Source organism: Conger conger, chromosome 1 (assembly GCF_963514075.1).
Source record: "Conger conger chromosome 1, fConCon1.1, whole genome shotgun sequence".
Classification (NCBI taxonomy): domain Eukaryota; kingdom Metazoa; phylum Chordata; class Actinopteri; order Anguilliformes; family Congridae; genus Conger; species Conger conger.
The window spans coordinates 28643957-28660549 of record NC_083760.1 but is presented as its reverse complement, the minus strand read 5'-3'; the positions used below and the strand labels follow the sequence as shown (position 1 = coordinate 28660549).

At 41.7% G+C, this 16593-nt stretch overlaps 1 protein-coding gene across 2 annotated transcripts in view; it reads left to right on the top strand.

Moving 5' to 3' along the window:
- Positions 1 to 16593, top strand: part of prkd3 (protein kinase D3) — a 76491-nt gene that overhangs the window by 56473 nt on the left and 3425 nt on the right. For both annotated transcript variants that reach the window (XM_061243204.1, XM_061243195.1), the window contains exons 9-17: positions 1586 to 1709; positions 4089 to 4166; positions 10345 to 10621; positions 13053 to 13105; positions 13601 to 13673; positions 14337 to 14443; positions 14696 to 14857; positions 15076 to 15174; positions 15610 to 15877. In XM_061243204.1, coding sequence (XP_061099188.1) covers positions 1586 to 1709; positions 4089 to 4166; positions 10345 to 10621; positions 13053 to 13105; positions 13601 to 13673; positions 14337 to 14443; positions 14696 to 14857; positions 15076 to 15174; positions 15610 to 15877 — 1241 coding nt within the window. The remainder of the gene's footprint in view (positions 1 to 1585; positions 1710 to 4088; positions 4167 to 10344; positions 10622 to 13052; positions 13106 to 13600; positions 13674 to 14336; positions 14444 to 14695; positions 14858 to 15075; positions 15175 to 15609; positions 15878 to 16593) is intronic.

Sequence of the window (16593 nt, the reverse complement as noted above, 5' to 3'; positions counted from 1 at the left end):
TCTCAATTCAATTCTGAAACACAGTGAAAATATTCTACTTATATAATGATTTAACAAACAACACTTTTCTGAAATTCGACATGTATATTTGTTTTAAGTGAAGTGAAAAGTAGTCACATGGTTGTTTTCAGTACTTTGTTCAGCATTTATTTGAAAAGACAACACTACTGAGTCATCTATAATGTTTGAGATTGGTGAACATATTTGGCGGTATTTGACCAGTCCTCCATATAGAATCTATCAATATCTTTTGTATCCTTTGTTCTGCACTTGTAGACTGCCTTTTCAATTGAAACCACACATGTTGGTCAGGTCTATAAACTAAAATGTTTGTTGAAGGCCAAACAGTCATTTTGTAGTGATCTAAACATTTCTTTGTTGATTTTGAGGTATAGTTGGGATCAATGACTTGCTGAACGTCAATTTGCAGCTAACTTTGAGCTTCTTGGCAGAGCGAATCATGTTTTTGTTCAGAATATCTGGGTAATGGCTGGAGCTCTGATTTCATCGACCTCAATAGGAGCCACAGGATCAGTAGATTCAAACCAATCCCAAAACACCAAAGATCATTTCAGTGTTTCACCCTTGACATACATTTGACATCACTTGCTTTTCAACATAAGCATCAATCTTACAATTCCAAAACCACCACTGGTGTGTGGGGAAAAAAACTCAATTTAGGTCTCATCTGACAATAACACCCAGTTCCAAATAGAATTCCAGTGGTGTTTAGCTAAGCCCAGACATTTATTTTGGTTAATTTCCCTCAATAGAGGCTTTTTTCTGACAAACCTTCCAAAAAGTCTATTGGCATGGAGCTGGTGTCTGATCGTGAATTTGGAAAATTCATGTCACTAAGATACTTTACAGCCAATATTTGTATATGTACAACTGTGGCATTTGCATCTTTGTTTGCCATCCAAACCATTTGTGTCAATTTGCGTGGTGGCAAGATGCACTTGCGTCTTCAACCAGGCAGGTTTACCAATGTTCCATTAGTTATAAACATCTTAATTACTGACCTAATAGTGGAAAATGGTATCTTTGTTACCATCTCCTAATGTGCTAAATTCAACAACCCTATATCTTGTTTCTGCTGAGATTTATTTTCGCCATGGTGATGGATGACGCATGGGATTTACATGAGTTACCTCATTTTCATACCCCAGTGAAACAGGAAACTCTGGGAGGCCAGAATATAGTTATCTAAGACTGAGATGAACTTGAAAAGTAGCATATTCATTCTTATTTATTTTTGATGGATTTTATTTCAAAGATGATTAGGGATGTGAATAATTGTAATAATAAGGTATTTTCTCTGAGCTATTCAATTAGTACTAAAGCATACAGTTATTATATACATTCCTTGTTTATTTTATGCCTTCCTTGCTCGTCTTTACCAACGGTTTGAATACTTTTTGAGGGTCCTGTTTTGTTCAAAGCACAAATGTTGTAAGGTGTACAGATGGGCTGCATAAAAGTACATATAGGTATACCGCATTTGAATGAGTGTGCTGTATGCAAAAGTCTTAACAGTATATTTACGTGTGCGTGTGTGTGTGTGTGTGTTTGTGCCTGATCCCAGTCCCTCCACCAGCAGTAACATCCCCCTCATGCGAGTAGTACAGTCCATTAAGCACACCAAGAGGAGGAGCTCGACCATGGTGCGGGAGGGGTGGATGGTGCACTACACCAGCAGGGACAATCTGGTAAGCTCTGGATACGTACGTGTTTTTAAGATGACTAATGAATGCCTCTTTTGCGAAATTCTGAAAAGCAATATTCAGTGTACTGTGATGCTTGTTATGAAAGTTGCTGGTGTGCTGACTTGCTCTCTTCTTGGCTTGACACCATTATAGTGGTCATGTTCGCTTATGATGAAGCCAGACAATTTTGCACAATCAATTAGTTTACTATTCTGTAGTGACTTTCTCGGTTGCAGAGGATGATTGCATATGTGCTTGCCTGAAACATATTAAACAAGTTTTTTCATCGAGTCATTGCCACAAAATGACCGAATGATGTAAGGGAGACAGATATATTGGCACAAAGTCAGATGAATAAACATTCACGGTTGTGTTGCTAACCTTGGTTAAACAGCCAAATAAACATTACATTACATGCTATTATGACTGACGCTTTTATCCAAAGCGACTTACAGTTGATTAAGCAGGAGACAATCCCCCCTGGAGCAATGTGGGGTTTGCTCAAGGGCACAGCAGCTGTGCAGATCTTATTGTGTCTACAACAGAGTTTGAACCACTGACCTTGCGGTTCCCAATCACAGGCCTTAACCGCTATGCTACAGGCTGCTCATAAAATGGGCATAAAATAAACATTACAAATACAAGCTTCCCATTTGGCCCACTTTTCTATTCCGAACCAAAGTAATCCCCAGTCTCCAGTCATTCCTAATGGGCAATGCAAGAATCGCTCCTCTAAAATAGGAGTTTTGTATTGTTTTGGATTCAAATACTTTTCTACACTTTACTGAGCTGGTGTATTGGAACCTATGAGATATTCTCAAAAAGCAAAAGTTCTGGTCCTCTTGCTTGGCTCAGTTGCCCCAGGCAAGATCAATCGAGCAAAGTAAAGTATCTGATGCAACATGTGTTGACAGAATGATCAAATTCCATAACAGGAATATGTATTTTGGACAGATAGCACTTACATTCTAAATACATCTCCACTGAAAGGTTTCAGACAAAGTGGTTCCGTCATACTGTATGTGAAATATCACAAAGTCACTGTGGTGGTACATGAAGACCATGCTCAATCCGGCAGTTGACGGCTCACGTGGCTTCATAGCTGACTCCACCCTGAAGGCCAAGCAATGGACAAAGACACGGAATTACTTTCACAGGCCTCCCAAAGAGATGCAAAACATAAGTAAATAAAAATAATTTAAAAGGTATAAAGAACAAAAAGCAAGAACAAGGATAACATTGAACTTTCTTTCAGAAAATGCAGAAATGAATTGATACTGTTTTTTAGAGTCTTTATGCGTTATGAATTAATTGTCTGCTGTATGACATGGATAATTGGGCGGGGGGGGGGGGGGGGTGTAGTAGTCATTAATGCAATTATGATGTGATTTTTATTATGCTATTTTTCATGTTGATAATTTTTTTCAAGTTATGTCTCCCTCTAGTGTTATCATATGAAATGTTTGCTGCCTAAAAAAAAGATGGAGTTGGGGGACCAGTAGAGTAGAGCTAGACAGGTGGGAGGGGCCTCAATTTTTCCACCACATCGCACACATATCAAACATATAGTGTGGCTGGTTTTCCTTTGTAGTTTTTGGAAAGAAAACCTAAACTGAAATTCGGAACTCACTACAACTATGAAGTCACTACAGTGCATGTCAGTGACACAGTGAATAAGTAGCTGGGGTTGTCACTCAGTGGTTGCAGGGTAACTCTCCTATTATGTTTGGGGTCAGTTTGACCCCAGTTAGTGTTTGACATCTCTTAGAAATCAGTTAACCTTGTTTCCTATTGATACTGTGTGATTTTTTATTTATTTGGTGGGATTAAATGGTAACCATACAATAAACATACTGCTATGCTAAGTCCTGTACCAACTTTGCATACAAATATGTCATGTGGGGTTCTTTTGACCCTCTGTAAGTATAAAATGTAAGAAAATATACAACAATTTCTATGTTTATCTCAGATTTCTTTGCGGATGATTCTGGTGGCACTTTCCCATACAGGTCTAAAATGAATCTAAAATGATTCTCACAGATTTTTCATATTAATGGATAAAAGGCTATTAATTTTGGAAACAATAAGAAGGCAACAACCAAAGTGTTAAAATGTTTCTATTACGATAATTGTGTGTTTATTTAAACTGTTGGACTCAATTAGGCCCCAAACATAAAATCGGTCATAAAATCATAAAAAAGGGGTAAAAATTCCGAATTGGGCACTGCTATTCGATTACTTGAATTTTTCAGAGAAATATCCAACTGTAGATGTTGAAAAAGTGTTGGAACTTCCTCTTGATTATGTAAATAAATGAGCTGGTGGTGATGCACTACTTCATCTGTATGACAGTGGGATGTTTCCCCTTGCTTGTCTTCTCAGAGAAAGAGACATTACTGGAGACTGGACAGCAAGAGCTTGACCCTATTTCAGAACGACACTGCAGCCAAGTACTACAAGGTAAGGGAAAATTAAAAAGTGAGTGTTATTTTACTAATCAGTAATAGAATTTTTCACTGATGATACTCTGTGTACACACTTCTTCAATCGCATTTTGGCTTTATGCTTCTCATTATGTATAATACAGTTTGTAGCTTACAATGACAATAGCCATTCTGCAATGTGTTTTTAAGCTACTCACCTGCTTGTTTGAGGCACAATTTTGTATGTATGAGTGCATGTGACTCCCTCACAGATCAAAGCCTCTCAAGACTGAAACACCTGATATCACCACACCAGCCTACTAAATACACTTACTGAGCACTTTATTAGGCAGACCTGTACACCAGCTTGTTAATGCAAATATTGAATGAGCCAATCATGTGGCAGCAACTACATGCATAAAAGCATGCAGACATGGTCAAGAGGTTCAGCTGTTTTTCAGACCAATCTCCGAATGTGGAATAAATTAAATTTAAGTGACTTGGAATGATTGTTGGTACCAGACAGGGAGGTTTGAATATCTCAGAAACTGCTGATTTTCACACACAACAGTCTGTAGAGTTTGCAGAGAATGGTGCGAAAAACCAACAGAAAACAAAAAATATCCAGTGAGCAGCAGTTCTGTGGGCAGAAACTCCTTATTAATTAGACAGATCAGTGGAGAAGGGCCAGACTGGTCAAAGCTGACAGGAAGGTGACAGTAACTGTAATAACTACCCATTACAACAGTGGTATGCAGAAGAGCGTATCTGAACATACAATGCGTCAAACCTCTTAAGTGGATAGGCTACAGCAGCAGAAGACCAATACATCTAAAAAATAAGTCTAATAAATACCTAATAAAGTGCTCACTGAGTGTATATTTTCTCCAATACTGCCTTTCTTATGGTTTCTACTGTAGCTCTCACTAGCTTTTTCACTGATGATGATGAAACGTCTGAAATTGATATGTGTAAGAAATACACACAAGTAAGGGAAACTGAAAATGGGTAGGTTTCACCTACAGGTGCTGCAATACATACAGTAATTGAAATCCCCTTTCATGTTATTGGTTTCATGAGCTACCCTGTAAAACTTTTATCTGCTATCAGAAACAGTCATTCTGGAGGCTCTTTGGTCTCTGAAAATTCCAAGGTGATTTGTTGGGTAAACAGTGTTTCAGTTATTACTACCATTTCCTGTGGACGGGCTGACTCACTTTTTACATCCGGCCAACAATCTTCTGTGTATCCTTCTATTTTCTAGCAGTTTCATTGGATCTATTTTAAAGGGGGAATTCACCCAAAAATGAAATTAAAGTATGATTCGACTTGGATGAACTGCCCCTTTAAGGGATCACATTGATTTACAGTTTTTCTCCCATTGGCTCAAATGGCTTGTCCAGTGTGAGGTGCAGTGAGACAACCAAGTTATAAATGATGTACAAAGTAGTCAATTGCCAATAAATCAGTCAATCTTCTAGTTTCACAAAACCGCTTTCCTTTTTTTCCACAGTCTGGACTGAGCTAAAGCGCGCCTTCAATAATTCATGAACAGCATTTATCAAATTGTATATTCATACTGGAATGGCTTATTATACACGCAGCCTACCACGGGGTTGCCAACCGTGGGTTGTTCTGCAATTCCCGCTTTGGCAGCGGAGACGCTGGATCAGCATCGGAACAGGGTAGATATTGTACCAAACCCAGCGATTTAGCTGAGGGAGGAAAAAGTCTTGTGGAGACAGTGTGGGCGGTGGAGAAGATACCAACGACCATAATGGAGCGTGGTTGCGTTTGTGTTTCTCTCTTGGTGTACGAGTCGCGTTAGTCACCGAACACTCAGCCCTGGTGCCAGACGGAGAACCGCAGACACCCGGTTTGGATGACCAGATCAGACGGACTGCTACTGAACAAGTCATACCTGTAAATGGAAGACACAGATAAACACACCTACACATATTTGTATTCGCTCATATTATTCAAGTTTATTCAGTCTGAGATATCACTCTCTTTGAAATGACTGTTGGAATTTAAGTCAAACCAGTAAATGGAACACCCAAATTAACACATACAGTGGGATCCAGAATTATTGGCAATGCACAAAAAATAAATACACTCAGTGAGCAATTTATTAGCTAGACCTGTACACCAGCTTATTAATGCAAATGTCAGAATGGGGAAGAAATGTGACTCCAAGTGCCAGACAGGGTGATTTGTGTATCTCTGAAACTGCTGATCTGTGATTTTCACGCTCAACAGTCTCTAGAGTTTGTAGAGAATGGTGCAAAAAACATGCAGGCAGAAATGTGTTGTTAATGAGAGAGGTCAGAGGAGAAGGGCCAGACTGGTCGAAGCTGACAGGAAGGTGACAGTAATTCAAATAACCACAATGCAGAAGAGGGCGGCACGGATGGTGCAGTGGGTAGCACTGCCGCCTCACAGCAACGAGGTCCTGGGTTCGAATCCCCGTCGGCCGGGGCCTCTCTGTTCTCCCCATGTCTGCGTGGGTTTCCTCCGGGTACTCCGGTTTCCTCCCACAGTCCAAAGACATGCACGTTAGGCTGATTGGAGAGTCTAAATTGCCCAAAGGTATGAGTGTGTGAATGAATGGTGTGTGTGCCCTGCGATGGACTGGCGACCCGTCCAGGGTGTATTCCTGCCTTTCGCCCAATGTATGCTGGGATAGGCTCCAGCCCCCCCGTGACCCTGTTCAGGATAAGCGGGTTCAGATAATGGATGGATGGATGGACAATGCAGAAGAGGATCTCTGAACAGACAATGCATCAAACCTCTTAAGTGGGTATGCTACAGCAGCAGAACACTCAATAAATACCAGTCTAATACATACCAAATAAAGTGATGAATCTATATGTAATTGAGATAAACTCAATTGAGACAATTCATCCATCCATCCATCCATTATCTGAACCCGCTTATCCTGATCAGGGTCGCAGGGGGGCTGGAGCCTATCCCAGCATACATTGGGCGAAAGGCAGGAATACACCCTGGACAGGTCACCAGTCTATCTCAGGGCACACACACCATTCACTCGCACACTCATACCTACGGGCAATTTAGACTCTCCAATCAGCCTAACGTGCATGTCTTTGGACTGTGGGAGGAAACCGGAGTACCCGGAGGAAACCCACGCAGACACGGGGAGAACATGCAAACTCCGCACAGAGAGGCCCCGGCCGACGGGGATTCGAACCCAGGACCTCCTTGCTGTGAGGCGGCAGTGCTACCCACTGCACCATCCGTGCCGCCTGAGACAATTCAGATAAACCAATATATGAAAATTCTGTACCAAAAAAAGATTTCACCACTTTTATTGGCACCCCTGGTTTAGTACTTGGTGCATCCACCTCTGGCAAGGATTACAGCACAGAGTCTTTTCCTGCAATACTTGACAAGGTTAATTAACACATTTGGAGAGATTATACCTCTATGCATATCCTTGCAAGATCCTTCACATTCTTGGGTTCTGTGTGGATTTTAAGGTATGCTTTAGGTTAGGGGTCACCAACCCTGTTCCTGGAGATCTATTGTCCTATTGGTTTTCACTCCAACCTCAGCAAACTTCACGTCATTCAACAGCTGAAGATCCTGTTGAGCTACTAATTAGTAGAATGAGGTGTGCCAAATTTCGGTTCAAGTGAAAACCTACAGGACGGTATATCTCCAGGAACAGGGTTGGTGTCCACTGCTTTCTGTCATTTTCTAGCTGGAAAGTCCACCTACAGTCAAGTCCCTGACTTGTGGTCGAGGCAACCAGATTGTCAGCCAAAATTGATGCTTGATACTTGATGGAATCCATTATACCATTGATCTTAACCAGTCCATGATTTTTGAGGCTTTCTTTGAATGGAATGTACAGTATAGGGTAATTCCTCTTCGGGACATCTGGCTACCAAACCACATTTAAACTTTTTGTGTAATTTCTGAAAAATACATTTCAGTTCAAGCTGAGATGATGGATGCTTTGGAGAATATATTTGTTTTGTGACAGTGCACTATGTCATTTTAAAAATAAACTTTGACAAAGCAGAACAGAACATGTCATTTCCCTGCCAACGGCTCTCATTAAGAGGGTTGTTGGCATCCCACAGGAGCTGAATAGGAGCCTGATTAGAAAATAGGCTTAAAAACAAATGCCTTGTTCCTTCTGTGTAACAGCTTACAAATGTGGCACTGTGAATGTGCAGTGGGAGTGTGTGCTTGTCACCTCCCCAGCGTGTGGCCAGAGAATCCACAGAACTAACAAAATGGATCCTGGGTTTATTGTTCATGGACTTTGAGAGTGCTGTACTTTATTTACTTTCAGTCTGAATGTGTGCACCTTCACGGTGTTCAGGTATTATAATCATAAAACAGCCTGTACATTACAAGTATAATGTAGAGTATCCTCTGCGCCTTCTCTCTGAGAATATTATCATTATGGGTATCCCCCAAAATGAGGTCTTTGTGTAGTTTTGAGAAATTGTACTTTTGCTGCCTTTCAGTACATTTCTCCTATTTTTTGGCTGGGTGCATTCCTTTTTATTCCACATAATCATGCAGTCTGACTGATGTAAGTTGTGTGGTCTTTTCTAAGGGTAGTTTACCATAGTAAGAGCTCTCTTTGGGAGTTTCAATGCATTAGCTAAACAGTGCATTAAACACACTGATGCAGTCCTGAATCGGATGTCTAATTACCAAATGTATTATCTATTTTAAATGACCCTCTCAACAAATTCAGAACTAATAAGTGCATGTTTAATTACATATTTAATTATGCAGTACTACCATAACATCTTGCAGTGTAGGATAAGAACAAGATAACAGGAACACCGTGATGTAATAATATGAACTTGATCCAAGAAAAATCTATAAAACCATCCATGTTTTGATTGTGAATATGTTGTATAACAGGCAACTGTTTCTACTGGGTCTGTCAGTGCCTGACCACACAGTTTCACGGGAGCTTTTATTAGAGAAGAGAAGTTGTGTTACGGCACAGTGTTGTTTCTGCGTAGTCAGGGAACTCTTCTCCCATCATGACTTCAGATCCTTTCTGTTTCCCAGCATTGGCAACCAAGGTTTTTTTTAAATCACTTGCTTTGCCAAAGCAATTGAGACATCGGGGTGTGTTTATGAGCATTTTAATAGAAACATTTATTATCGTCCTGCTGTTGAACCTAGTCCAAGAGTGAAAGAGGAAGCAACTTGACGGAGTTGGCATCTGTAATTAAACATTTATTTTTGCTTGCTACTGCAATTCTCGCGATTTGTTTTAATTCGTCTTCTCACAGCGGCTTGCTGTTTGCATTTCTCCCCCCGGAACATTCTCGGCGGATTCGATGGGTTTTAGTTTGCAGTGATGCCATTTGGCTGCCCTGACGGACCCTGCATCTATAGTGTATCACAACCACCCCCCCCCCCCCCCCCCCTTTATCTCCCCCCTCTTACCACAGCTGTCTCCAAACCCACGGGTGCGTGGCTTTCATTTCAGTCTCCTACTCTCCTCCTTTCATCTCTTCTGGCCAGCAGCAGCAGTGTGGCGTGCAAGCGTCTCCCAGCATTATTGTCGTCCTTGCATTTGAAAGTTGTAGAGCCTCCTACTTTGAAGTCAAGGCCCTGTACTTGCGGTTTTTACTGCTCCTCTGCGGAGGTGGGGGGGTTTGGGGACTCCGCCGGTGTCTCTCGCTCGCTCTCGGCCAGCGGCCACCCCCGGGAACAGTAGTCGTTGTGTCTCTCTGGCTGTCGGCCTGGCTCGTGCCCAGACTTAAATCTTGCGCCCTGCCTTCTAATCAACAGAGGCCTTTAATCTTTGGAGGGAGCTTGGTCACATGGTGCGCCCAGCGAAAACCGCAGGCGCTTCGTTTGGCGCTTGCGCTAGCAGAGTGCGGGGGAGCCTCCAGCGGGCTGAGCCGAGCTCCCATTGGTCAGGAGGTGGCTGCCTCCCTTTTAAACTATTTTTTTGAGCAGTTTCATACCGTGCAGCTGCAGGAAAGGGGCCGCTGCCCTAAGCTTTTCTTCAGTAGTGCGCGTCCACCACCCCGTACAGGATCCTGCTGTCTGTCGAGGAAAGAGGGGGGAGGGGGACACGGGAGTGTGTTGAGGTGACATTGAGGTGTTAAGTGAGATCAGTGTGTATTTTGGCTTGGGGGGGGGGGTGGGTGGAAGAGGCCCGTTCTGGAGGACTCTGATTGGCTCTTCCGTCGCTCCCGGCGCAGGAGATCCCACTGTCGGAGATCCTCCAGGTGGAGCTGGCCCGGGATTTCAGCAGTCTGCCCCAGGGCAGCAACCCTCACTGCTTCCAGATCATCACCGACACCATGGTCTACTATGTGGGCGAGAACCACACGGGCAGCTGCACCAACCCGGGGCTGGCTGCGTCTGGAGTGGGGCTGGAGGTGGCCCAGGGGTGGGAGAAGGCCATCCGACAGGCGCTGATGCCCGTCACCCCCCAACCCAGTGTCTGTACCACAGCCGGGCAGGCCAAAGACCACAGTGAGTACCTTCTCCCACTGACAATTTCCTGCTATTATTATTATTATTATTATACTTACTACCAAGCACCTTTTGCTAGTGTCACGTCTATTGTTATTCTTGTTCTTGATATTAGTACTATCGGAGAGGTGATGATGACGACTAGTATTTTATTACTGTTGTATGCGTGTATGTATGTATATTTTTGCATGTATGGTTTCCGCTTATTGTTAAACAATAAATGTAGCGCATGAGGTGAAAAAAAAGACAATTCCCTTCGCACTGGAAATTGTGACTGTAAGGTAGCGTGGAATAAATGCGCGGAATGAAAGTGAAAAGTCCCATTGACATGCACATGTAGTGACCTTAACCTTCATATTATCATCTTGTATTGAACTTTCTTGATTATTATAAAATAATCTTGATACTATATAATTTTTATAGTTGTCTAATTTGGTGGGATTAAATAATAAACATGCAATAAATATAATGTCCTGTACCAACTTTGCATGTGCTGTGTGGGGTTATTTTGACCCTATACAACCATTTTTATTTTTATCTCAGATTTCTTTGTGGATGATTCGGGTGGCACTTTCCCATACAGGTGCCAAACTTTCACTTACTGTACCTTAGGCTTAAAATTAGATGTTTCTCACCGATTTTTCATATTTATGGATAAAAGGCTAGTCATTTGACATCATACAAGAAGGCAACAATCACACAAGTGTCAAGAATTCTGTATTGGAATAATGTGATAATGTCTTATGAGGGTTATCATTACATAAAATAATATGAGGGTTAAGGTAGGAAAGTAGTAGTGCAAAATAAGAAAATATCAGACTGGCTAGCATGCATGTGAGCTTTGAGAATCTAAATTATCAAGTAAAAGACCATGATTCGTTATGATGATTTTGGAACTGGGTAACAGGCTGTGAAAATGCTTATCTTTTTCACACAATGCTTGATTTCTGTACCCGCACTATACCCATGCTATAAAAAGTTATGATTATTCTAGAAACAAGGTCTTTCAAAGGTACAATAGGTAATTTTGGACTTCTAACGGTCAAAAGAGGTGTTGTGGCAACAAACAGCCCAGGGAGCCCTACAGGGCCGGACATCTTGTCCACTCTGTGTTTCTGAATATGTCCAATACCTGAGGAAATGAAATGGTGTCCTTTCCACTGGACAGCCCCAGCTCTGCTCACTGTTCTAAAGTGAAGGCCTGTGCTTTTTTATTATCGTTATTTTTTCAATTTTTGTGTCAACGCTGAATTTTTTTTAATGAATATTTTAAAGGAAAACACATTGCACAGGTTTTTATTTAACAATTTTATTTATGATGATTATTACTGTTATTATTATTCTTAGTCATAATAATACCTCTTATAAGCAGTCCACACAAAGCTCTCTACAGCAATAATAAAACCAGAAGTTGTTTTAGTCCAAAAAGAAAAATTGGAGTGCAAGAAAAAGAGTGAATGAAAACTGCACAGAGAATACAAGCAGGCTCTGACCTCAAGGGCCCAGCACTCTGAATTTGCCAGATGCCAGATTATGATAAAGCGAAACAGATGAGCTGGCTCTCTCCCCCCACCCTATTTGAATCGCTTTCAAAAAGCAGCGTGATTTTGCCGGCGTGGCTTTCAAAATCCACAGTGTTACTCTCAGTTACCTACAGTGGTGTTGTCAGAACTATGCTGCAGTATTTTTTGTGGATTCATATGAAACTCTGGTGACTACTTTGCGGTTCCACAATAGCTTTCACTGGGTTTTCACACAGGTGTTTTACACTTCCTTAAGATTCTGGTTTCAGCCTGAGCTGAACTGAGCACTTCTCACTACTGATGGGGTACATACCTTGATTTCTTGATATTTGCAGCCAGACACGACACAGTCCTTGAGGGCCGAGAACTGCTGGTTTTACCTTTACCTGGGAGTCAGGTGTGAAGACTGTCTGCCAAATCAATAGCACAAATGGCCTGGGGTAAAAGAAAACCAGGGCTGGATTTCGATTCGAGGGCCAGAGTTGCTGATACTTGCTGTAGTGGGATTTGTTGTCTGGGACAGGGATTATTAAATCTGGCCTTCAGATCCAAATCCAAATCCAGCCCTGGTTATCTTTTCTCCTGGGTAATAACCTTGTTGAAAAAAACCCCGGATTTTACACCAGGGTAACTAGACAGTTTATGCTGTTGATTGACCAGACTTCACACTTGACTCCCAGGCAAAGGGAGGGTGGAAAACCCAGTTCCAGTTTTCAGCCCTCAGGGGTGTGATGTGATGTGATGATCCCTGATCTGGGAGGTATAGACGTAAAAGCTGTTGTGCAATGCTCTTAGCTTTTCCTACTTGGATGCTGTATGGAATATAGGACTGATATCCCATAGATCTTATACATTATCTTATATAAACTAAACTCTAAACATATTTCCCCTTTTGTGCCCTCCTCCAGAAGAGTTGTCTATCAGCATATCAGTGTCTAACTGCCAGATACAGGAGAATGTGGTGAGTATAGTTTCTCTTTTCTTTTCAAGGCAGCTTCTCAGAACTGTTTATGGCTTCCTTTTCTATACTTCTCTATTCTCTATCTGCTGAGTTTACATATCATACACGTAGCAGAATATGGAAGTTGAAAACATTCTGAGGTTGAGATTCTGGTGGAGTCTCATCATTTGGTGAAAGTTCCCAGTTTTGGAGTTTACCATTTATATTTGTGGAGTCATACAGTGTGACATATATTTAGGATATTTGCAGCAGTAGCAGTGATGTTGATTTTTGTAAGTGCTGTTGATTTATTGAAACAGATTGATGAAAACAAGTAGTAATTGCCATGTGTATGCATGCAATAGGTACATTGGAATTATGTGTTACAATAGTGCTCAAAAATAACAATGAAACAATCTACAAAAAAAATCTGATAGTTGTGGTAGTTTCTGCTGCTGCTGTTCTTGTTGCAGTAGGAATAAGAAGATAAGGAAACATGACTTTGTCTTTTGGCAGGATGTCAGCTCTATCTACCAGATATTTGCAGATGAAGTCTTGGGATCGGGGCAGTTTGGGATTGTGTATGGCGGTAAGTAGATGAATTCCTGCATGTCTGTTTTCACACCACTATTTTCCCAATTCTGCCACATTGTGCATTTGTCAACAAGTTACTTAATGCTCTACTATGAATATTCAAACCAAAAAAGATGTAGTTGTATTATTTACTCTCAATAATAGTCCTACTGCTACTGTTGCTACTACTACTGATAATAATATAAGACGAAGAATAATCAACCTTATCATAATCATTATCAGCACCTTAGTGGAAACTAAGGTGCAATGAAAACCTGACCGAAAAGAGAGAGAAGAGATATAATGCATTGTCGATGGCAGCAGTGGGCATAAAAACCTTGAGAGAAAAGTATTTTGAAATCTGTGTGGGGAAGCTGACATTTAGTCAGAAAAGCCTTCAGAAAGCCTGTTATCTTGAGCCAAGTAACATTGTCAAACAGGTAACATTGTCAATCAATGTTAAGATATGAAAACTTAGTGCTAATGTTAGCTAGCTAGAATGAATTAGTTAACAAAACAAGCTAGAGACTGGATGCCTAAGGACTTATCATAGCTAGCTTTTTATCTGGGTAGAAACAAGTTACACAAGTTACTCAGAAATTAGTATTTATCCAAGTTGTGGTATAACTATATGTGGTTACATTTTATATGAAGTTGTCTGCTTCATTTATGTTTGAAGGGAAACATAGGAAAACGGGACGGGACGTTGCCATCAAAGTGATCGACAAAATGAGGTTCCCCACAAAGCAAGAGAGCCAGCTGAGGAATGAGGTGGCCATTCTTCAGGTAAGAGAACGTTCATCCCTGTACCTATGGAGACCAATGCTGTGTTCATCTTCACTCAGTGGTCATTTCTGTGGGGTTCTCTCCGTCTTCACGCAGTCTGGTGGGGTCTTATGTTTAAGTTTCAGTGAGGTCATTATCTGTGGGTCACAGAGGTCATCGTTATGGTGCCTGTGGTATCATAATTATGGGATCATCGCTGTGATGAGTATGTAGCCCTAATCTCTGTGGGCTCATTGCCTCCCTTCCTCACAGAACCTGCACCACCCTGGTATTGTCAACCTGGAGTGCATGTTTGAGACCCCAGAGAGGGTTTTCGTTGTCATGGAGAAACTCCACGGAGACATGCTAGAAATGATCCTATCCAGTGAGAAGAGCAAACTCCCTGAGCGCATCACCAAGTTCCTGGTCACTCAGGTCAGCCTCCTATGGGCAGCAACTCGCCAGTCATTCTGATGGCTTGGACCAAAATAATAGCACTTTACATTACATTCTAGCTACTTTCATTCATACTGGTGTTCAACTTTGTATGCATTGGAAGTTGCTGTACATAACAATGTCTTCTAAATCAGTAGAAATAAGTTGACACAAAAAAACTAACTGGATACCCTGCACCAAAATCTTATTAATTACAGATCCTGGTGGCGCTGAGACACTTGCATTTCAAGAACATTGTCCACTGTGACCTGAAGCCAGAGAATGTGCTGCTGGCCTCTGCCGAACCTTTCCCTCAGGTGTGTAATGGTATACCCTGGCACTCCTCAAGGTTTCGCCAGCAATACGTCCCAATGAATGCATTGGGTTTGGACAGGAGTTAGGCTGAAGTTATTGGCAGATAAATTGTATTTGTCAGAAAAGATAGTCAGTCAAAGCTGCTTGTCTTTTCTTGTATCTTAATGCATATTTCTGTCTTTCTTAAAACCAGATTTTTTGGGATTGGGCTTAGGGGTGGGTAGATTTACAAAGCTAACAAAAAAAGTTTACCACATAATGAATTCCACTTGGTTCCATTTAAACAACTATTACACTACTTTTTAAAGAAATTGAATCAACATACTGTTTCAAGGATGTATTAGTCCTGGCAAAATATGACATGGCTTCTTTGCAAGACTAGCATCTGGAGCTTCTACTTATACACTGACATTTCTTTCCCTCATGCTTGCTGACAGGTGAAGCTTTGTGACTTTGGCTTTGCCCGCATCATCGGAGAGAAGTCATTTCGCCGCTCGGTTGTGGGCACCCCAGCCTACCTGGCCCCTGAGGTCCTGCGGAGCAAGGGCTACAACCGTTCACTGGACATGTGGTCGGTTGGTGTCATCGTCTATGTCAGCCTGAGTGGCACCTTCCCCTTCAATGAGGATGAGGACATCAATGACCAGATCCAGAACGCAGCCTTCATGTACCCGCCCACGCCTTGGAAGGACATCTCTGGGGAGGGTAAGCGGATTCATGGGCATGGCCTTGTTCAGTTTCCCTTGTCCCATTAGGGGTAAATTAGGTTACCACTACTTTATCTCCTCCCAATGATGCTCTACAGTACTTTATTGTCTACAGGGAGCAGAATTTTGCCTCAGAAACCTGTGGGCAGTTTAGAGACAGTTCAAGTTCAAGATAACTTCTAACGGAGGCCGTCTTGTCCTCAGAAACTTACAGTGCTCTCAGTTTTTGATGAATGCAAAAACATAAAATGCCATCCGTGTGCCATCAGCACTCATGATGAGTATGTTCCTATCACGCAACTTCAACAGTGGCCATAAATGCTCAAAGCATTTCCATTTTGAAGTCTTCAGCTGAACTGTGGCTATTACAGGTTTGAAAATGTGTAAGCTTTGAGGAGAAGTTCAGTTTTAGCAGACAGCCCTGCCAACAAGATGACTCAAATGCAGGTTCCCAGTCCATCTTGGACCAAGTGACCCAACAGGTGCTAATGCACTGTCACCATGTGCATGTTGGGAGACTACAGCTTTCAGGTTTCCCTGGGTCCATTTCACATTAATCTTGCACCCAGTCACATGCTCCTTATCGCAACTGTACAGTCCACAAAACAAATTAACTCATTTTACAAATTGGGACAAGAATGTGGACCAACTCCCAATTTTAAGTGAGCCATTTCACAATGCCTTGCTTGCACTCTTGACGAAGAAGTGACGTCA